Source organism: Phocoena phocoena, chromosome 7, assembly GCF_963924675.1.
Source record: "Phocoena phocoena chromosome 7, mPhoPho1.1, whole genome shotgun sequence".
Taxonomy (NCBI): Eukaryota; Metazoa; Chordata; class Mammalia; order Artiodactyla; family Phocoenidae; genus Phocoena; species Phocoena phocoena.
The window spans coordinates 75,958,127-75,981,942 of NC_089225.1; the positions used below are offsets into that span (position 1 = coordinate 75,958,127).

The window sequence follows — 23,816 nt, forward strand, 5'->3', positions numbered from 1 at the left end:
CACTGATTTACCAAGCACTTCTTCAAAAGTTCAAACGTGGGGCTTCCCTGGTGGGCAGTGGTTGAGAGTCTGCCTGCCAAGGCAGGGGACACAGGTTCAAGCCCTGGTCTGGGAAGATCCCACGTGCCACGGAGCAGCTGGGCCCGTGAGCTATAAATACTGAGCTCTGCGCGTCTGGAGCCTGTGCTCCGCAGCAAGAGAGGCCGCGACAGTGAGAGGCCCGCGCACCGCGATGAAGAGTGGCCCCCGCTTGCCACAACTAGAGAAAGCCCTCACACAGAAACGAAGACCCAACACAGCCAAAAATAAATAAATGAATAAATAAATTTAAAAAAAAAAAAAAAAAAAAAAAAAGCTACTGCCTGAGGCTTAGACTTCTAATTTAAAAAAAAAAAAAAAAAAAAGTTCAAACGTGTTAAAATCCATCTGATAGATAAGCAGCAAAGAGAGAGAGAGAGAGTACATGCATGTGGGTGCACGCGCACAAGCGATGGCGAGAGAGAGAGAAAGGAGAGAGGGGTGGGGAGAGGGAGAGAGAGAACTACAGGGGATGAAATGTGGTTGAAGTGATGACAGTACATTGTGGGACTTCTTCCCAGAATCTGTACCTCAGGTTAACACCAATGACTTAAGTAGTTTGATCGGGACAAACGGCCCAAACTCTGGAATAAAACTACAGTAACATTTCCGTAAAAATAAAGTCATGTTCCAGAACGGAGGGAAATCAGTCTGTTTTTTTTTTTTTTTTCATTTTGGAGACTGATTGATGTTTATGTGTCAAAATAAATGATAAAATACAGGTTCCTAATAGACAAACTGACATCCTAACTACCTACTATGGCAGTTATAATATTCTGTTATAATAAAGTCCTACTTAATAAGCTTTTGGGAACTATCCTCCTATTCATTTTGTAAAAAAAGAAATTAATCAGAAGTCCCTGCTCACTGTACAAACACAACGTGATAAACAGCACAACAGGTAATGTCCTTGCTGTGAGTTTTATGGTACCTCATACTGGTTCAGGAACATGTGGAGTTGCTGTACGCTGATTCTTAGGTCAGTCTCGTTGAACTCATAGGGAATATTCCACCCCAGGGGTCCAAACTTCCGTCTCTCTTGTACCAAAGCATGAAAGAAACAGAGACCATATAGTAACTTCTTGAATTCCTCCTGTAATGAGAAGAAATGGTGTAACATCATTATTTCTTCCCCTAATAATGCATTATGCTTATCATATTTTAAAATGAAAGTAATTAATTCCTTTTGCTTATCAATATATCCATGCCAAAGTAAAACTAAAACAGAATTAACTGTTTCTACCGGCTATTTAGGCTATGCCTATTTGTATACACGCTCAGTTGACACACATAGCTTCTACGTACTGTCTACTTTAACGTTACCTTAGAGGATTTGGGGGGTTTCAACTTAAGCATCAGGAGGCAAGGAGCATGAATTCCAGTGTTTGGTCCCAGATCACCACGGAGAAATTTCAAAGGAGATAGTTCAACCCAATTAAGAAGCTCTACAGGCACTTTGGGGTTGAAATTTTGGGCAGCCTCATGGCTTTTCTGGTTGCTTTTAGGTAAGAGAAGTCCTATCGTCACTGTCAACTGCAAAGCCAGCCTTGATTCAGAAATCAGAAAGTACGATGCAATATATTAATCATTTGTACCCTCCACAAGGAGGATATAAAAATGGTCAAAATAGAGCTTGAGAGACGATTTTTTTGTTTTTGCTTTTTTTTGTTTTTTTCGGTACGCAGGCCTCTCACTGTTGTGGCCTCTCCCGTTGCGGAGCACAGGCTCCGGACCCGCAGGCTCAGCGGCCATGGCTCACGGGCCCAGCCGCTCCGCGGCACGTGGGATCTTCCCGGACAGGGGCACGAACCCGTGTCCCCTGCACCGGCAGGCGGACTCCCAACCACTGCGCCACCAGGGAAGCCCGAGAGAGGATTTGTGAAGAGGTTTCCTTGGAGAGAAGAGCTGCTGTGCTGGGAGTCTCCTTGTCCTCACCTCCAAGGGAAAGGGGAGTGTGGGGTCCAAGATACTGAGAAGGAACTAACGGGGCCCCTTGGGGAGCTGATACTCACGCCCTGAAGCTGGGATGGAGTGGGACAGTGCAAAACTCATGCCTGGAAGAGTAGAGCAGTCTATGGCCTCGGGTCGTGGACTATGGGAGGGAAATCAGTAGCCCTTCCCCCAGATGGTGGGCCAATCTGGCGTGAATCCCAAGGAGCAGACAGGGAGCTGGGCTAGGAATGTCAGCCAGTGGTCATTTTAATGGTTTCCTATTCAAGAGGACTTGTGTCACAGAGTAAGGAACCCCAACAGTAAGAGCCTGTATGAAATGAAGCCTGGAGAACCAAAAGCTGAGAGGAATCAGGAACAGCCAGCTGAAGGGGAGGCACTGCCACGGGTGATGGGGTCACAGAGAAGTCCAGCACGGGAGCTGTAGGAGAACCCATGAGAGACCTCACGAGGCAAAAAAGTCAGCTTTAAATCCCCGCCAAGTCCAAAGAGCTCCAGGCAATAGCAGCCCAGAAGAGGAACCTCTGCCCCTCCTGACTCACCCCTGCACAGGCCCTGAACTGAGCACTCAGTATCAGCAGCTATCATGTGCAGGAGCAGTTACAAAAAGAAAGGTGGGGCTTCCCTGGTGGCGCAGTGGTTGAGAGTCCGCCTGCCGATGCAGGGGACACGGGTTCGTGCCCCGGTCCGGGAAGATCCCACATGCCGCGGAGCGGCTGGGCCCATGAGCCATGGCCGCTGAGCCTGTGCGTCCGGAGCCTGTGCTCTGCAACGGGAGAGGCCACAACAGTGAGAGGCCCACGTACCACAAAAAAAAAATAAATAAATAAAATGTGGCCCAACAACACATGAAAAGATGCTCAACATCACTAATTATTAGAGAAATGCAAATCAGAACCACAATGTGCTGTTATCACCTCACACCATTCAGAATGGCTATCATCAGAAAGACAGCAAATAACAAATGCTGGAGAGGGTGTGAAGAAAAGGGAACCCTTGTACACTGTTGGTGGAGATGTAAAGTGGTGCAGCCACTACAGAAAACAGTAGAGAGGTTCCTTTAAAAACTAAAAATAGAGCTACCATATGATCTAGCAATTCTACTTCCTGGGTATATACCCAGAAGAAAATGAAAATTCTAATTCAAAAATATACATGCACTCCAATGTTCATAGCAGCCCTAGTTACAATAGCCAAGACATGGAAACAACCCAAGCATCCATCAACATATGATTGGTTTAAGAAGATATGGTGTATATATACAATGGAATATTACTCAGCCATAAAAAAGAATGAAATATTGCCATTTGCAGCAACATGGATGGACCTAGAGAATATTCTACTTAGTGAAATAAGTTAGAGAAAGACAAATACTATACGATATCACTTACATGTGGAATCTAAAAAAAATAAAACAAATGAATCTATATACAAAACAGAAACAGACTCACAGACAGAAAACAAACTAATGGCTACCAAAGGGGAGAGGGAGGAAGGGACAAATTAGGAGTGTGGGATTAACAGATACAAGCTATTAAACATAAAATAGATAAGCAGTGAGGATTTACTATATAGCACAAGGAATTACATTCATTATCTTGTAATACCCTACAATGGATTATAATCTGAAAAAAAAATAACTTAATCACTTTGCTGTACACCTGAAACTAACACAGTATTATAAATGAATTTCAATTAAAAACAAGGAAAGATGACAACTCCATTCTCTTTCCCTAGTGGCATGAAGCCCACCAACTATAAGGCCCGAGGCAAAGTGCTAGAGAGTTGAAACCTATGTTTTGAATAAAAGTTGAAATATTGATTAATATATTGTGTTGCACTTTCTGATTTCTAAATCAAGATTGGCTTTGCAGTTTAAAATGACTATAGGTCATTTCACTACCTGACACTAACCAGGAAAGCCATGAGACTGCCCAAAGTTTTATTCAAGGGCAGGGGGGAAAGTTTCCCCCATGGAATAAAATTGAAAGGGAGTGTGTGAAACAAGAGGAAAGTAGCATAAGTTTGACCACAAAGGTGGGAAAAGCAAAGTTAAACACGCTGTGCTAATTCTGCAACTCTTCTCGATATATTAGAGAATTGAGCAAATCAGTAAAATGTGTTGATGATGTGCAAATATGGAATGAGGAAGAGCAGGAAAGAACCCTGGGTAGAGGGACTGAAATTGAAGGTATTGCTAGGAACTCATTACTTCTAAAACATGTATATGAGGTGTGTGCATGGACTTGTTTGTACGTACTATATGTGTGTATACAGACTTGCATATGTGTATTTGTGAGTACATGTATATATTTCCAAGTTCTCTCTAAAAGGACTCGAACCACGGACAATAAATGCTACTTGTTTGGCACCCAAATCTTGGTCTCTAATACCATTCCCCATGAAACAGGAACCAGGGCTGTTCAGAAAAATGGCCGGTTCCAGGACTGGGATACAGATAAGCCTGGAGCAGCTTTTGCCAGAAAGAGGAATAATAATAATAATAATAATAGGACCTATAACAAGTACAAAAGGAGCTCCCTCTGACCAATTCTGGGACAATTTGAGCAAAAGACTTAAGAATAGTAATGAATTATAAACCATTGGAAAAAATGCAAGGAATTCATGAGTCCACACCAATAAAAGATAAATAAATGGAATGGAAGGGAGGGCTGCTGCTGACAATAGCACGCCAAGTGTCAAATGTGGAGGGAGTGCTGGAGTTGGAATCACCAGCGGAAATAAGTGGGTCAAGCAAGAATCATCACTGGCTACTAAATCTGTGTCCCAGGTAGATTTTGATGAGGAACAGGCTATTTGCATGGTCCAAAATGTCTCCTCACAGACTGATTATTAGTTGCAAGGGGCAAAGCAGTTATTATACAGTGAAGAAATCAGACCACGCTTCATCTGGGGGATCAAAGTCAGTAACATCAGCGAGGGATAAATGGGCACCGTGCACCTCCCAGTATGATACTCGAGGACATGACTTCACCCATGTCGTATTGTGGCTCAGAATGCATAACTTGAACCTAATATCGAGGAAATATCAAGCAAGCCCAAAGTGAGAAATGTTCTATTAAAAACAACGTGGTGGGGGGGGATGAATTCTTCACAAATGTCAGTGCCATCAAAGACAAAGAAAGGGGCTTCCCTGGTGGCGCAGTGGTTGAGAATCTGCCTGCCAATGCAGGGGACACAGGTTCGAGTCCTGGTCTGGGAAGATCCCACATGCCGCGGAGCAACTAGGCCCGTGAGCCACAACTACTGAGCCTGCACGTCTGGAGCTTGTGTTCCGCAACAAGAGAGGCCGCGACAGTGAGAGGCCCGCGCACCGCGATGAAGAGTAGCCCCCGCTCGCCACAACTAGAGAAAGCCCTCGCACGGAAACGAAGACCCAACACAGCCAAAAATAAATAAATAAATAAAATGAAAAAAAGACAAAGAAAGGCTGAGGCAATGGTCCAGATTAAAGGAAGCAAAGAGGCATGGTGACTAAATGTGATACTAACCCTGGACCCATCCCATGGTGAACACGGAAAATGCTCCAAAGGACATCACTGTATCAATTGACAAATTTGGGACACAAATACAAATTTGGGTAGGTTAGATACAATAGTGTATACTTGCTAAATTTACTAAAATAATAACTGTAATGGGATAAGATAATATCTCTATTCTTAAGAAATATACACTGAAGGACTTATCTAGGAATAAAGGGCAGTGACATATCTAACTTACCTGCAGATGGTCATGTTAACAGGAGACAAATAGAAGTAAAGGGCATAGGGCTGTTCTTTGTACTACTTTTAAATTTGCAACTTTTCTGTGAGTTTAAAATTATTTCCAAATAAAAAGTTAAAACCAAAGGATTATGGTGTATTGCTTTGGCATTTGAGATCTTGGTTTGGGTTTGGATTTTGGTTCATAAACGCCTGGACTTCCAATCTGTGTGACTACTGCTGGAAAGCCCTCTGGATCTGGAAGAAAGGGAGTAAATTTTTGCAAAAGGGCTTCTGTCCAGCCATCAGGTGCAGAAATGCCCTCACCACCTACCTGGGGGTAACCTGCTCTCTCTGGGCCAAATCATGCACAAGTTTGTCTTAGATGCTTAGGATAAGGTTTGACTTAATTTTAAATACAGGTCCCCCCCCCCCTTTTTTTTTTTTAGTATCCCAGACTTTTGTTTAATGAAAGCACTTCTTTATTCTTAATACTTTCTTTTGATGTGTACTTAAAACATATCCCAACATCAAGAGTGTGAGCTTTTTAACAGCAAAAACTTACCAAGGTTCATAACCCCTCTTAAAAAGAAACTATTCCATTTTTAATTATGGCAAAACACTGTGAAACAATTTTAGGTCACAAACATTCACACACAGAATTCTAATCATGAAAGCAGTGGGTGGCTTCCCTGCTCGCCTGGTGATGCTAAAAACAAAAAAGACCCTTATGAGCCCATCAATCAGGGAGTAAAATCCTTTTGGCTCTCATTACAGTTATATGGAGGAAATATTTTTATGTGTTAATTTAAAGATATGGCTCCAAATAGCAAAGGGCTCAGTTAATATCCTGAAACAAGATTCTCCAACCTTGCACATTTGTACTGGGAATGGCTTACGGCTGACTTTCTAAATAGAAAGCTGCATAATTAATGACACTCCACTAGATCTCAGCTGAGCAGGAATGAGGCTGGCGGTGAAATAAAATAAAATATTAATAAAATTGACTTCAGTACAGTCAATAATCAGTAATCAAAACCAACAGTGCAGGAGGCCTATTTAATTTGCAATTTTACTCAGCACACACATCCAGGATCACCGGGGGCCACTTGAATTGCTTTACGGGGCAGAGGTAGCAAGACCTAGCCATTACTAACATGCTTTTTGCAGCTGCCAAAGAACTCAGGGTCAGAGATTGGGTCCATGAGGTATGATCGAATGATATTAGCCCGTAAACCTTTCGGTGCTTCATTGGTCATTTTCACTCCATTCTGCAGTACAGACACAGGGAAATTTGGAGATGGGTAACTTGTCAGCCAAATTCGGAAATCTGGATGTGTCGTTTCTGCACTTAACTCCTGCAACAAAAGAAACCAGATCCAAAAGGGTCATAAAATGCAAGGAAAATCTCAATCATGTGTGCATGGGATGGGCTGGAAGTGGGAGGAAGCATCTTTACAAAATAGGGCTTATTGCTGCAGTTTAAGGCAAAGGCCTTAAAAACTGATTCTTCCAGGGAAGCAACATACTTCATTGGGAAGGCCCAGAGTTGCTGTCCCTCTCCCTGTTAACAATTAAATCACATGACTGTAAAGTTTACAAAGGCATTACATAATTCAGATTTGGCCGCGATAAAGACTAAGACATTCCAAAAAGTCTTGTATCTTCACTGATGTTGCTGAAATATTTGTAGAAAGACTTCTCTGCCCCAGAGCCAGATTAAGAATGATGCCTTCTTGCTGTAGCCAGGTTGTGAGAATAAGCGACACACTCAGATAAATCCATATTAAACCAAGTAGGGATGAAAAAAAAAGAGCATTTTGAAAGGGAAGAAGAACTGGTATATCCTGAAGCACTAAACCATATCACTATTAGCACCGCTTGTTTACGGGGATAGTCAGGCCTGCACTGTGGAGGGTGACAGAACGCTCATCTATGACTGTCGTGAAGGCTATATTGGGCCTTGGAATAATTACCATGGGTCTTTCCCTCTCTCCTGTTCTGCTCCACTCCCTACTGCTAACTCCTCCAACTGTCCATGTCAGTGGTGTCTATGTTTTTTTAATTGCAAATCTTTAACAGTAAAATAATTTTTGAGCACTCAACTGGTGAAGGGGTGGGTAGGGGAATTGGAAGGATGCTAAGGCACCTACATTTTTAAATAAATGGTGAAGGTACCATATTTCCTCCTACTAGCTGCCCTATGCCCAGTGACTTAGGTAGCATAACTCACAGGACTTTGGGCCAAGTTCACCATCCACTGGGGACAGCTCTTCCCTCTTGGATGACTCTCTAATGGGTATACGATACAATTCAACAGGTCATGAGAACAGCCTAGAGACTGAGGAACCGTGAGGAAACAGGCACAAATACAAAGTCTTGAATATAAGGCCCGAAGCTTGAGAAGATGTTAGTAAGGCAAAAAATATTAAAGAATAGTTTTGCAGATAGAAATAACATCTATCATGGAAGCCTACGTTCTTGAGAAAGTGTGCTCTCCCAATGAAAGTGAAAGAAGGTCAAATGGCTAGAGCACGGAAGTCAAGATGGGAAGTGGCCAGAGACGAAAACTGAGAGGCAGGCGAAAGTCAAATGAAGAAGCCACGATGGGGACATGAACTTTGTCTTCATGCAGTGGGAAGCCATTGAAAGGCTTTATTCATTCACGAGCTCAGGAAAGATTTATTGATTATGTCCCATGAGCCAGGCACTCTTCAAGGTGCTAGAGGTAAACCGGAGAATAAAACAGCACTTACATTTTAGTGGGAGATACAGACAAAACAAAATGGTGACAAGTGGCATAAAGGAAAATATAGTCCGCTCCTTAAAGTGTCAGGTGGATGTCTGGATAGTGCAAGTTATATCAATTTAGTAGCTCGAGGGACTCTGAAGAGAGGGCTAGAGTCACGGGTAATTACGTGGAATCCATTGCCAGGTTTTCTGTTTATTCAGTTGAGCAACGTGGGATTTTCTTCCTGGAATTTCTGCCCACAAAAATAGGGAAGTACCGTGGCCCACTGCAAGGAGGGGGGGAGGAGTGCACTTTTGGTTTCAGATTCATCCTCTGTGGCAGGGTCACTAGCTAAGTGGGTGAGAAGTATAATTAAAGAAAAGTTACATCCTGAAGCCTTTTGGTTTAGAGGGGCCACACTAATTTCCCCCTGCAAAGCTTTCTTTGTTGTTTTTGGTCCACTGCTGTAAAAAGTAAATTGGTTTCTGTCTACCCTGTGGTTTATTCCTATCTTTGAGGCTGCTCCTCTGATTAAGGATATTTCTGACCCACGGGATGAGCCCTTGCCTCTAGTAGGAGAGATTCGGCAAGGCCTGGCCACGTGCTGTCCTCTAGTTCCCAATGTGAACCCATCTCCCCTATAACCCAGCCATCCTGAAACCCTCAAATTACAGGGCAGGAATGGAGTTACTTAGATGGCATGTACATCACTAATTCTACTGGGGAGCTATGATCTTATAAAAATAAGCTTGCATTTTTACCTCGCAAACTTTCTCGAGGGTTGGCATCCAAGAGGTGGCAAGGTGACAATTCTGAAGAACAACCCATGTTCCTTCTTTGACAGCTTTTTCTAACATTTTCATAGCTATGGGCCCTTGGCCTTGACCAAGAGATAAAGACCTGAGTTTTGATGCTCCACATCCCTGTGTACAAGAATAGTGAAGACGTTATTTTAAATCACATTTTAAAGAAGAATCAATATCATCATCACAGGAAATGTTAATATTAAATATATTAAAATTTAACCATGCAGCATCCCTCAAAGGTTCTAGGGCACACACAGCCCTAGAAACCTCTTACTGGTTAAGAAGCCAATAAACAGACAAAAAGCAAGCCAGTCCATGAAGGAAACAGTCGTGGTAATAAATGAAAAATTCTGTAGAGTCTTTGCTTGTTGAGATAAGGGACGGGAAAAAATTAAGAAGACTTTTAATATGAGGAGGAGATGAAAGAGCCCAGCTATCAAGCAGCAACTCCTAAAATTCAAAGCTGAAAAGAAAACTATGAATAGACAGATGAATTTGCCCCAGTTTCCTCCAGATCTCTGAATAATTATATCTTAACTAATTTGGTTACTGCATAAAGTTCAGAGGAAAAAAATCCATTAGCCCCTAATTTCTATTCAAGTTTATTTAAGGAACTCTGTGGGAATGTCTGTCTAGAATTCATTTCTCCTATATCCTGATTCATCTACAGCTTCCAGATATGGTGTCTGTGACCCCCTGGTCTATTTCTAGGGCAGTTACCACCTGAATGCCACTTTGGAAAAGGCCTTGAGTTATGGGAGCAGTATAAGAGAAGGCCCTGTCTGAATGTCCACAGGTTACTGACACAAGCGAAAATAGACGTTTAAGGTACCTGGTCATCGGCAAATTTTAGAAGGGCAGCCATGGGATCTGCTCCAGGAGAGAGCACGAAAATCAGTGGTGCGCAGCAGTTACTATCCGCAAATGCCTTGGATAGATCAAACGGGGGTGGTTCAATGAATGCACGTCCCAATCTGTTGTTTATAAATTCTTGCAGCATTGGAATAATCTAGAAAGGGACAAGAATATGTTTGAAGGAATATTCAAAATCTGCCTAAAACCTTAAAACTTCACATTCAAAGGTGTCTTATGACAAAGGACCTCACATTCGCTTTGGTATTTATAAACGTTGGTAAAGAGTCAAAGGCATCACTTCATACAGTTGTCTTTTAGATAGAAAGAAACTATACATTATTGAATTAATAAAAGGTGGGTGGTCAGTGACACCAGAATTCAAAGGCATTTTTCTTCCTTTTAGTGAGTATTCGACATATCCTAGATGAAGGATATAAAAAACCTTAATTCTTTACTTAAGTTTTAAGTAAAACTTGACTATGTTCCAAAGTCCACAACTCAGAAGTAGAAATTCTAGTGTGATATATACAATCCTATACCACAAAGAAAGATTGATACAGCTGAAAAAAGAAAGAAAAGGAAAAGCACCGCGAAAGAGAAGCCATACTCCCGAGAAACAGGCGAAACTACGTCGTGTAAACTTTCTGATAATACGCCCGTGCATTTTCTGGGAGCGTGTTTGAGAAAGAGCAGAACTTTGGGGCTTGGGGGTCCCTGTCAGGCACTGCTGTGGGAGCAGACTTGTAGAAAGCAGTATGGCTGAGGTACAGCCTCAGGTACATCATTCCTTCTTTCTGATGAAGGGTCTACACCACTCATCTCTGGGTGATGGCTTAGGTGTGTGCCAAGCAAGTAATAAAGCTATGTTTAATGTATCTAGCTTAACAAATTATGGAAGCATCCCAGGAAGAGAAGTAATGAAGTGACAAGAGCACAAAGAATTTTTTGAAAGCTTCAGAACCTCTCTGACTGGACACCTACTTATATCTGAGGATGGAATTGTGTGTAACACACAACACTCCAAATTAGGACAGCAATTCCACCACCCCACTTTTCTGAACTTAAAGCGAATTGCAGGAGCAATTTGCAGATACCACGAATCTCAAAAAGGGGGTCTCCTCTGGAGAAAGTTACAAACATTGCCAAATTTTAACAGTGCATTCTCCAGAACCTCTATCCACACAAGGTTTGTAAGTAAAACTCATTGACTTGTCACAATACTTTATAAACAGTGTCAATCCTGGTATGGATGTGTGTATGTGTATGTGTATGTGTGTGTGTGTGTGTGTGTGTGTGTGTGTGTGAGAGAGAGAGAGAGAGAGAGAGAGAGAGAGAGAGTAAGAGAGTAAGAGAGTAAGAGAGACAGACTGACTGAGGGTGTGAGGGTCTGGAGCTGAGAAACAGTGAAGAAATATCTGTACTTAAATTTTTTAATCCCTCCACAACAGATTCATTCAAATATGGAAAGGTATAAATAGCCAAGATGGGGAACCAACCTAAATGTCATGGACAGATGAGGGGATAAAGGAGATGTGGCATATATACACAATGCAATACTATTCAGCCATAAAAAAGAATGAAATAATGCCATCTGCAGCAACATGCATGGACCCAGAGATTGTCATACTAAGTGAACTAAGTCAGAAAGAGAAAGACAAATACCATATGATATCACTTATATGTGGACTCTAAAATGTGACACAAATGGACCTATCTGTGAAACAGACTCACAGACACACAAAACAACCTTACGGTTACCAAAGGGGAAAGGAGGTGGGGGAGGGATAAATTAAGACTTTGGGATTAGCAGATACACACTACTATATAAAAAATAAACAACAAAGTCCTACTGTATAGCACAGGGAACTACACTGAATACCCTGTAATAAACCATAATGGAAAAGAATCTGAAAAAGAATATATATATGCATATATATATATATATACACATACATATAACTGAATCACTTTGCTGTACACCAGAAATTAACACAATATTGTAAATCAACTGTATGTCATTAAAAAGAATTAAAAACTATGGAAAGGTATAGAAGGGTAATGACACATGTATAAGTGCCACGCTGGCATGGATCTACCTAACAAGATTACTCATATATTGTTCCTATGCAATAGATATCTACTGAACAAATGAATGAATAAATTAGGATGCTCTCTTTTGTGAAGGTGGGATTCTAATTACGGAAATTCTAAACAAAAATTACAGAATAATAAATTCATCTATACATCAAGTTTCGTTTCTTGATAAGTTATTTCATGTTTCAGATATTTTGAATGGGCACAGATATCAAGCTTATGGCAGAAAACTAAAAATATCCTAACTGCCTGTCTCAGGCCTTGTCCTTGCCCTTTTCCCTATTATTCTTTTCCTGTGGCTGTCTTTTCTCACTAGATTAAAAACAACAACAACAATTAACAAAGGAAAACTAAATGGTTTTTTAATAACCTCTCTCCTCTCAAGGCTAACTTCTTCACTAAATTATAATTTTACAAACACAACGAAAGCACATGGCTTTTAAGTGCGTGGTTTTACTTTTAGGAAGTTTGAGCTCTAAACGGCCCCTCTTCTGTGAGTGTTTCAGGCTGGCAGCATCCACAGCTCTCATGCAAACATGGCTGGCGGAAACTGATTCTTAATGTTAGCGCCAGAGAACCCAGTTAGGGGTGCCTGCGTGAGGGTGGGCACAAGTTTCATTGTTTCATTTTTAATGTTAAAACTGAATAAGACCTGCTTGCTCTCAAGACTGAACAGTAACTCCTGAAGTAAATGAAGCTGTGCAAGCTATTCAGTTTGGAAGGCGATGGAATTGGGTTTGCTTCTGCAATCTGATTATGCCAGCATCAGGTTTATAAAATAAAATCTGTCAGTAACAAAAATTATAGACTAATTTAGGCAGCCATCTTCCCAAAGGCAGAAAAGAAGTTTGTGGTCACCTATGTATGTTCTTCTGTGTCTTGCAAGTTCCTATAGGATTTATCTGAGGTCAGAGAAACATATTAACTTATATTTGACAAGTTTCTTATTGAAAGCTGATTAATTTGCTTTTTGTTTACTGTCCAGAAGGAGAGGACTGTGGCCAGAAGCTCTTCATTTTTTTTTTTTTTTAAACATCTTTATTGGGGTATAATTGCTTTACAATGGTGTGTTAGTTTCTGCTTTATAACAAAGTGAATCAGCTATACATATACATATGTTCCCATATGTCTTCCCTCTTGTGTCTCCCTCCCTCCCACTCTCCCCATCCCACCCCTCCAGGCTGTCACAAAGCACCGAGCTAATATCCCTGTGCCTTGCGGCTGCCAGAAGCTCTTCATTTTGTAAATGGGCTCAAAACATTCCACACCTCCATATTTATCCATCTGATATGCTTTTGTCAATAAAACACTATAAACTATTAAATTCTATGGAAGGTGCAAACCCATCTCATTTGTCCTACTGGTGATTCAGTGAGCATCTTTTACATTTTTCCAAACTAGAGCATTAGATAACCTGGCATCTGTGGCTTCTTACCATGGGACGGAGTTGGTTTTGAAGGGAGAGCAGTAGAAAGGAGACAGAAAAAATTGTGCTGACAAATAACATATACTGTAAACTAGAAATCAAACAATTGCTGATTTTCCTAGGGGTGATATATATCTCATGACTTAGAGGTGGCAAAGAAATAATATCTATGTAGCACTAGCCCAATTATTAGCCTCATATAGCACTGTTCCTTTCTCTGGCATGCTAATACCATTTTGTTTTGGAAAATCATTCTTTTAAAAGCATAAGTCATATATTAATTTTAAATATATAGATTCTAACGTCAACGATTTACCACTAGAAATTAAAGTACCTGGCAACAGCAAGACTGAAGGATTTGAGGTTGCTAGTAATATAAGAGCACACTAATAATTATTTCTATATTAAGGATTATGGGTGTGACAGTATAGATAATGGTAACTAGTTAATCACATAGGATAACTTGAATTATGCTGTAGTAGCACACGATTTCCAGATCTCAGTGGTTTAACAAAAGCTTATTTCTTGTCCCAGCAAAGTCATCTGCGTGTCCAGGCAACAAACTCTCCCTGTGCTGGCTCAGCACTGCAGCCTGTTTATGGCACTCAAATATCCACATGTGATTCCACAGTTTTGGTGGCAGGGGGGGAGTGCCCTGGAGAATCTCACACTGGTAGTGAGACGCTTCTGCCCTAACACTTCTGCTCACATCTTACTGGCCAAAGCAAGGTTTATGGCCACAATGCCCCCACCTCGAGTGTACTCAGGAGAGGAGAACCAGAAATACTGGTGAGTAGTGTTAATGTCTACATTCATCCACCAATCCAAAAAAAAATACTCTAGAGGAGATATGGAAACATACAAGAAAAAGTTATAAGACAAGGTGCTGAAGTATTGTGCCGAGTAGGCAAGAGAAGTATGAAACCTTAAGTTTAACCTCAAGTGACTGAAAAACAAACAAAAAGATACAAACAAAAATTCCTCAGCTTGAGTATCTAATTCCCCAGCTCCCTCAAATACACTTTAAAAAGAGAGTGACTATGGAAAGTAATACTGGATCTGTTTGGTAGCTCAACATATTTTCAGATTAAAATGTCCAATTTTTAAAAACAAACTGGGGAAAAGGTATTTATAGATGAAACTGCTGCAATTAGGAAACGGCTCATTAATCACTTCTAATTAAACAATATAAGACATGAACAGAAACTTCTTTGTTTATCAAATATCGAGGGGAGAAGGTCAATGGTACATGCAGAGTCATTTAGCAGAACAGTCTTTAGCTTAGAAAACAAAGTAAAAACCTTTGAAAATTTTAATAAAAGCTTTTAAAGGAAGAAGCCGTATTAGGCAAGAGTTTGAAGCATTTCATATTCTTCCATATTTAATAGTTGAAGTGAAAACTTCTGATGCTTAACGCTAAAGTTCCCGTGAAAATTCATTTTTAAAAGGGCCACCAAGGGGGAGATGTTTCATCAGTTTAATAATGATCCTCAACAACGGGAGGTACTTCCAGCATCTAAGAGCTGGGCAGCATTATGATGTTCTGGGGCCCTCGGCACTTCGTGGGTCCCTTCTTCCATAAATAAATATAAAAAATTGTATTTTACAACTATTTTGGTATAATTACAAATATAATACAGACTGATTTATTTTCTCATTTTAAAAGAAATTAAAACATTTTCATGAACCCCTAAGAGTGTCATGGGCCCTAGGCCCTGTGCCTAACGGATACCTTTGGCCCTGGCTAAGGCCACACCGCCAAGTCAAGCAAGAATGACATGTGTTCATCGAACAGACCATGGCTTACAGAGGAAAGAATGCCGCTACCCTATATTATCACTGATGTGCAGAAAAACTTAAAAAAAAAAATACACTGCTTTCACCACCTAAGCTCTGCTTTTTCTGTTGTTGTTAGAATGGAAGTATTGTATTATATTCCTCAGCAACTCAAATTCTGAATACAGTAAATTTTGAAATAATTATGTATACTTTTACTCAAGCAGTAACAGTGGACAATTAGAATATTTTGTTCAATTTATTTTTCCAACACTCCTAACGTCTACATTTTCTCAGAGTATGTAGATATCTCTGTGGGTATGGGTCTTTACAATTAAGTGAACAGTTGTTTTTTTAAATGGAATTTAATAATACAAATGAGGATGTCAATGAGTACTGCAATCTGTTGATATGACAGGTCAGCTGATTCACTGGTTATATAATTTATCATTTAAAGAAATGAAAATTAATAGTATTGACATTTTCCTTTGTAGTTAGCAGTGATGAATATCTTAATATTCTACTAGCTTTCCAAAAGCCAACAAAAAACCATGTACAGGATAGCATTTGAGGAGCCAGAAAGTCTAGTAAATCAGCTTCATGTAAACCACATTGACTAATTTCATCGAAACAGTAAGAATAAAAATGAGATTACTGCATGTAAAGGAAGTAGATTGTGAGGAATTGGGGAAGCATATAATAAAAGGAAGAATCATAACATAAATAAAACTATAAAATACAATCTGGTGAGTTACTAATTTAGTGTGGTTTTAATAAATATACACTTTTTGAAAAATGGCTGCATTAGAAGGAAGTGGGGTAATTTCCCCCAGGCTCCTTTACGTCCCCCATGACCCACGATTACATAAGGAAACACGTGTTTGGCTGGACTGTGGAGAGAGGAGGGACTGGACTCACTGAGCTGCTTTCAAAGACCACATTTACCTTGTCCGGTCTCAGGCAACGAATGATAAGCATCCTTTGAAACTCACTCGCTTTACCTTCCCAGTCGTCAGGAAAAACCTCATGATGTGGCTCCTAAAATGACAGTGGATATAACTCAATGCTATTTGGAAGACTATTTAAAAGAAAAAAAAACCCCCAAAAACAGTATTTTGACTTTTAAATCGAGTTTTACAGAAAACATATAATGACTAAATGAAATCAAGAATGCTAATGTAAATTTTATTAGGTTGGGCAAAGTTATGAAATAAGATATAAAAAGAAAATTTTAAATGCCACTAAAAACAACAAAACTAAGACATGAATTAAGCGGGTTAATGTCAATGTGAATATTAATCGATAGCACAAAATGATCCCTGTTATTAAAAAAATAAATGTGCATGAGATTTTCCCCATTATTTCTCCAAAGGCATTTTAAAAACCTACCAACTACTCTCATTATCTATTTATAAAAAAAACATTTATTGCAGAAGAAGGATATGTGTTATTTCTTATTTTGAAGAATTTTTGGTACCTTTTTTAGAAAGGGATATTTGAGAATGTGTATATCAAAGAAGAAGTCAAAAGAGTGCTATTAAAAATATGCAAGAAGAAAGGTATCAAGATTCCAGGAAGAGGAGTAAACATGGAAAAAAAGACATCTGCACCTTTGAAACGTTCAGGAAGGCTATGTGGTATCTCAGATCAGAAATCTCCATGCTTTATCATAGGGAAATTTCTATTTAAATTAGAATCAACTATACACAAAGACATATTTGCCTCTGGGAAATGTAGTTTTGTTACTAACTAGGAGCGATCCAAAAGAGATCCAGCCCAAAATATTTAAATTCAGGTGTAGACACAATCTCAGTATCATGTATAATACAACAAACAGGTCACCAAAGAAAAAGTGTTCTCCACGCATCTGGCTCTTTTTCCCCTCCACCCTCCCCTGCAACAGAACTGTTGCATATTAAACCCAAGGAAAGCAGAATGTCCAGAGAGTAGAAACAATAGAAAAAATTAACTGGGAATCATCAAAATATTAGCCCTTGTACTAAAAGAAAAGTGAGGGAAGGCAACAATTCCTACGTATTCTAGAAGGGAAACTGAGTATCATGGTAAATGTCAGCTATCTCCAATTAGCAAGATAGGGTCTCATGAAAATTATTTGAGAACTATTAGCTTTTCCCTTTCATCAAATGACAAAAATATTTATTAGTTTGTGTCCTGTATTCAGAAAATCTAAACAATATCTGTTTTATAAAATTTTAACTCATCTGCCATTATGATTGCCAAAGTACAAGTTGATAATAAATAAAAAACCTGGCATGGAAATTCAAAAAGAGTACTTTTAAGGACCATGCAGCTTTTTTGCATCTCTATATATTTCAAGGAATTTGAAAGAAGTGCAAACAGACCACCAGTTTTGAAGGTGGGGATAGTTTAATCGAAGCACTGATTTTAATATTTGACCAGTTTACAGCTTACTTAAATCTTGTTTTTATTCAAAGATAAGAGTAAATTGTTTGACATTATTTTCTCCATTTAAAAACTCTGAAATAAGCAAGAGGGATAAAAACATACCAAACTATCATATACTTTTTTCCACCCATCCTTTAAGTGCATAAACTCCCTACGAATGGTTTTGAAGGCAGGCAACTCATCTAGTCGACATATTTCATCCCAAGATTTTTGAGGAAGCCACGTACAAGGGTTGGCATGAGGATTATCCAGTCCAATGCCACCAGTTAGCAGAAATCTCCACTCAGCTTTATTAATCTTTGGAAAACAAAGTAGAATGAAGAGTCAGAAATGAGTCCATCATATACATAGTACACTTACAACCATTTAAAAAGAATTGACTATTTGATTTTTAAGCTTTAGGTATGGTCCCCATAAAAGTCTATAGTTACTGGTATAGCTCAGTATTTATTCATAAGAAACCAGTGTATCCATTATAACCAGTTTTCAAAATAGTTCCATTTTAGATAGGTATTTTTGATAATTTTCCCCCAGAATTACTGATCTAAAAATGGAAATCTGAATTTATTCTTTTTGAATATATGCTTTCCTAAATGACTTCTTAGAGTTTTATTGGCTCTAAAAATTGTTGAGAGGCAATCAATCTGTTATGTTTTCAATTATTTTCCATAAAACATAATGAGGTACTGCTACGAAATTTTTGCAAGAAATGCAAAAATAAAGCTTCTACTCCTTCAGAATTCAACTAATACAGTGCCATATGAAATCAATAAATCTTAAACACATAATATAAAATAGTGAACTTATACACCTCTCTTCTAGTCTTAAAGTGCTTCCTATATTTTAATAAATTTGAAACATAGCAAAAATTAATGAATGGTATCGTTAAGCCCAATGGTTAGATTTGACGAACTTGCAAAAGTTTCTAAAAATACGGCCATTTATACTATTACTTGGAGTACATATATCAATATATTTAATTTATATGCATACTTATATGAGATTCTGATAGAAACTATTTTAAACTAAAACATACAAAAATTTAAGTAGTAATAGTTATATAATGAACTCTGCTTATTTTTCACCTCTGTGAAATTCAATCTAGTTGTGATGCCTTAACTATAATTAACTATTTACAATCCTTTTATATATATTCCCACACAAGTTCATAAATTAATGAATTCACGTTAATATTTTTTTCCCTACAAATTAAAACAATACTGACCAAATGCTCATGTATCATCAGATTTACAGTTAGACAAAAGGAAAAGAGTAGTTTATCCTTTTCAAAGAGGGATCGGCAGACGTTAACATAAAGGGAATAAGTGAAGTGATCCTTGAGAATTTGAAGCCTAAGGGTCAACAGAAAGAAAAGTAAATAAATAAAAATGCATTATCCTTTAAGAAAAAATGCTCTTGGGGAAACCTATTATAAACCATTTAGATGTGTGCTCTTCTAATAAGCTTTCTGGTCAATTACTCCCCAAACAAATCAAGGATCCTTATTAACTGGGGGCACCAATTTGAGAGCTACACAATGTAGAAGCATCTCAGTAGAATTGCATTTTTACTGTTGACTGATTTTTTAAAAAACTTAATCTTCCTTTTGGAAAAAAGTCAATGCACAGTATATTAATCTATTACATTTAACAGTTTTTGGACTATTTCTAACTATAAAACATTTCTTGGGGTAAAACTGGATTTCTTTATTCCATAAACACTTCCAAATGTTCTATATTATATATTAAATGAACAGACTAAAGTTAATAGCTCCTTTATTAAATTAACATTAAGTTTAGTAGTGTGCTACTCTGCTCATAAATCCATAAAAACCAGAGAAATCACAAAACTTGATAAACTACGTTTTTATTTACCACATAGACAAGACACAGAAATGTGAATAATCACTATAGTTGCAACTAACAACTTCCTAGTAAGTGCTAACATGTGTGATCTGTATTCATAATAATTCTTAACATGAATATAGCACTTTAAGCATTTTCACTAATTATCTCATGAGGGGTAAACTACAACTGAGACAAAAGTTTTAAAAATACTTTTATTACATAGGTTATACTAGTTATAACAGAAATAAAGTTAGCTGAAAACATTTGTAGTAAGCTAATGATTTATATAGATTAATGACCTAAATTATCTAAAGGATAAAGTATCTAAAGGGAAAATTAGCATAGTTTATGATTAAACAAAATTACATTGGTGTTTCTTAATGTGCCTAGAAAAAAAAAATATCTAGCAGTATAACCATATCTTGGTTATTTCCAGACTGATATCCTAAGCTGTAGATCATCCCTGCTCTAGTTTCTTCCTTACCTCCCTATTTCTTTAACTATTTTATCCCCTGGCAGCATTCCCATAGAAAGAATTACAACAAATTGATATATTTTATTTCTAATTGAGAACTCTGAAAAAGGCTTGGTAGAGAAGTCCTTGAAGCTAGTCGCTGAGATACAGTTGAATTCTTTGAAAATTCAAAATAATCATACAATTCCTGTCCCCATTTTTATGCTAATAGATGGTCTTTTCACACTTGGCATTTAATTTCTCTCGTGTAACAGTACAATTAATATAGGGTGACTCAAATTTGGTCTCTCTAGAATTAAATAATTTCTGCACTTTAAGACAAACTTCCTCTTGTAGAGAGGAAGATAGAAAGGAAAATTATAAGGGTCAATCATACTAGAAATTCAAGTTCATTTTCATTAAATGCCAATAAAAATATATTTATTTTTAAATAAATAGTTTAAATATTTCTAAATACTTAAAAAGCAAGTATTTAAAATATTTTATTAAAATGTCAATTAAAATATATTTTAATAATCTGTTACAGTATAAAAGAGGATAAATTATTTTCAATGCTGATGTGCGGCACAGTGTTGTAAGACAGTCATGCTCCTCTGATGGAACTGTACATTTGAATAACCTTACAGGAAAGGAATTTATATCAGGAGTCTGAAAGAAATGAACAACTGTGTCCTAATTTTGGGATTCAGCCAAAGGAAATAATCAAATGTGGACATTTATATTTATTGCAGTGTTATTCATAATACAAAAGCTGGACACTACTTGAAAGTCTTACAGTAAGAAAATTATAAAGAAAATTATAGTGCATTCACTAAAAGATATATTGTACAGCTACTAAAAATTATATTTCAGAAGAGTATTTAATAACATGGGAAAATCATCTTGACAGAAGTAGAAGGAAAAGAAAAAACTCTGTATGCACCGGCATGTGTGATCTTACATGTATTATTGAGAGAGAGAGACAGAGACAGAGACTGATTTCAGTTTGGTTCCTGTAACAAAGCTATATTCTAGTCAGATTTTTGTTTCTGTGCTTATTTTTTTGCTAGTTATTTATTTTGCTATAATAAATTCTGATGCATTAAAAATTTTATAAAAGATGATCCCGATTATTATGGCTATTTCATAGTACATACCATAGTAGTTATAACATAAATTTAGTTATAACATATGTTTGGTATTATTAAATAATAATTATTACGAATAATAACTATCAGAAGACCAAAAAAATGAAATATTTTTATCTCTGAGTAAAAGGAAATTAGAGATAATTTTAGACCAATATTAAGATTCTCAAACAATTTAGTACTCTGGTGTATAGTCATATGCTTTCTATGCCTTTGTTATAGCTATAATTCAATAGTTGCCCAGAGAACACGGGTTACCTAATTTTTTTTGTTTTTTCCCCCAGCTTTATTGAGGTATGATTGACAAGTAAAAATTATACATATTTAACAGGTTACCTGATGTTTATCAATGATTGACAAAAAACGATTTCTATGAGAACTCTATCTTTAATTTCTGAATGACAGCTAGCTTCTTACTACTTACTTAAAAAAAAAAAAAAGAAGGAAGATTAAGCAGGACTCCTAAAAGAGTCTCCCTTGCTGTAGCCACTTTGGAATTCTGTTTGGCAATATTTATTAATTATATTTTTTGAAATTAATTTATTTTCTTTTTTTTTTTGGCTGCATTGGGTCTTCGTTGCTGCGCGCAGGCTTTTCTCTAGTTGGCGGTGAGCAGGAGCTACTCTTCGTGGCGGTGCACAAGCTTCTCATTGCGTTGGCTTCTCTTGTTGCAGAGCATGGGCTCTAGGTGTGTGGGCTTCAGTAGTTGTGGCTCACGGGCTCTAGAGCGCAGGCTCAATAGTTGTGGCGCACGGGCTTAGTTGCTACGCGGCATGTGGGATCTTCTCGGACCATGGCTTGAACCCGTGTCCCCTGCATTGGCAGGTGGATTCTTAGCCATTGCGCCCCCAGGGAAGCCTGGCGATATTTATTAAAATGGAAAATATGCATACCCTGTGATCATCAATTGTGTTCCTGTATATATACCTACCATACGTGTGTACATACAATACCCACGTACAAGAGTGTACAAGACAGCAAAAATTCATAATAGCCCTAAACTGGAAGCCACCCAAATGTCCTCAACAGTAGAGTGAATGAATAATTTGTGGTATAGTGAAAGGACAAATAAAAACAAGAGGTTTACTTTTTTTACACTGAAAATGTTAAAAAGAGATTTCCCTCTCCTCCTTCTTCTTAGAGAATTTACGTTTGAAAAGTTAAAATTATACATACTTTCTCGTCTCTTTGAAATGTGTATGAATTCTTGTGAAAACTAGGCAGGCTTTCTGTCAACTTTATGACCCAGGAATGTCCTTCTCAAAGACCTGAGAGCCATCTTCATGGGCACCTGGCTCTTCATTGCAAAACTACCTCTTGTCATAAAGATAAGACATTTGCTTTTCCTCTGGATGAAGCCAGTTTGCTAACTCAGTTGGTAAAGTCAGGAGAAGATTTCTGTCTTTGCAGTCTCTTAGTGGATTGCCGGTCGATGCGGATCACATTCTGGTTTAATAATTATTCAATAAAAACCTGTTTTCTTTCTCTACCACTTTGTGGAGAAAACTCCTGGATTGGGAGATTTGCTTTTACACTTGCCCAACAATAATGAGCACAGGGAATGCGACTTAACAATGAAAGTGAATAAACCATTGCTTTGCACTGTGCAAAACAATATAAATTTCACAATGTGAAGTGCAAGATGCCAGACAAAAAAGAGCACAGGCCATGCGATTCCTTTTATATGACGTTCTGAAACAGGCAACACTCATCTCTAGTGTTGAAAGTCAGGACAGTGATTACCTTGGGGGATGGGTTATAGTGATTAGAAGGGGACACAGAGTGGTTTCTGGGCTATTGATGACGTTCTATGCCTTGACCTGGCTGCTAGGTACACAGGTGTGCTCACTTAGGAAAATACTTCTGACTTCTACATGTTTCTGTAAGAATATTAATAACTTCAATCAAAGTTTTCAAGTGCATTTTTTTCTATTTACTCTTTGGTCCCAGAATTATATTTTTAAGATCACTTTAGTCATAAATATGATTTTCATAGTTTCTACATTAAAGGATTTTAACTAAAAATAAAAAGGCACATTTTGTTTTCTGGATTTCAGTCAAATCTTACATCTGGGGAAAAGAATTTTACTTCCTATAAATCGTAAGGGGCTATATCATAGTTATGAAGAAGCAGATGTCATATTTGTGGCTGAGTCCTAATTTAATATAATGAGGTAATAAAGGAACCAATAACTATTTTTAAAGCATAAAATTGTCCTAATTTTAAAATCTTGTACACAAAATATGTCTTTAAGGGACAAAGCAAAGAAAGTTTCTTCCCTAGACTCTAGGACATACCTTGATTTTAAACTAATTAAAATGATAGCATTCTGGTGACCTTGTTTTGTTTTGTTTTGTTTTAATAAATTTACTTATTTAATTTATTTATTTTTGGCTGTGCTGGGTCTTCATTGCTGCATGCAGGCTTTCTCTAGTTGCGGCGCGCGGGGGCTACTCTTCGTGGTGGTGCGCGGGCTTCTCATCGCGGTGGCTTCTCTTGTT

General features: G+C 38.1%; 1 protein-coding gene across 1 annotated transcript in view; it reads right to left on the minus strand.

The window, feature by feature from the left end:
* DNAH7 (dynein axonemal heavy chain 7) overlaps positions 1-23,816 on the minus strand; it is a 248,183-nt gene that overhangs the window by 29,612 nt on the left and 194,755 nt on the right. The window contains exons 52-58 of the mRNA XM_065880632.1: positions 19,091-19,217; positions 17,968-18,162; positions 16,384-16,476; positions 10,120-10,296; positions 9,243-9,404; positions 6,908-7,108; positions 1,010-1,171 (exon numbers count right to left, since the gene is read on the minus strand). Coding sequence (XP_065736704.1) covers positions 1,010-1,171; positions 6,908-7,108; positions 9,243-9,404; positions 10,120-10,296; positions 16,384-16,476; positions 17,968-18,162; positions 19,091-19,217 — 1,117 coding nt within the window. The remainder of the gene's footprint in view (positions 1-1,009; positions 1,172-6,907; positions 7,109-9,242; positions 9,405-10,119; positions 10,297-16,383; positions 16,477-17,967; positions 18,163-19,090; positions 19,218-23,816) is intronic.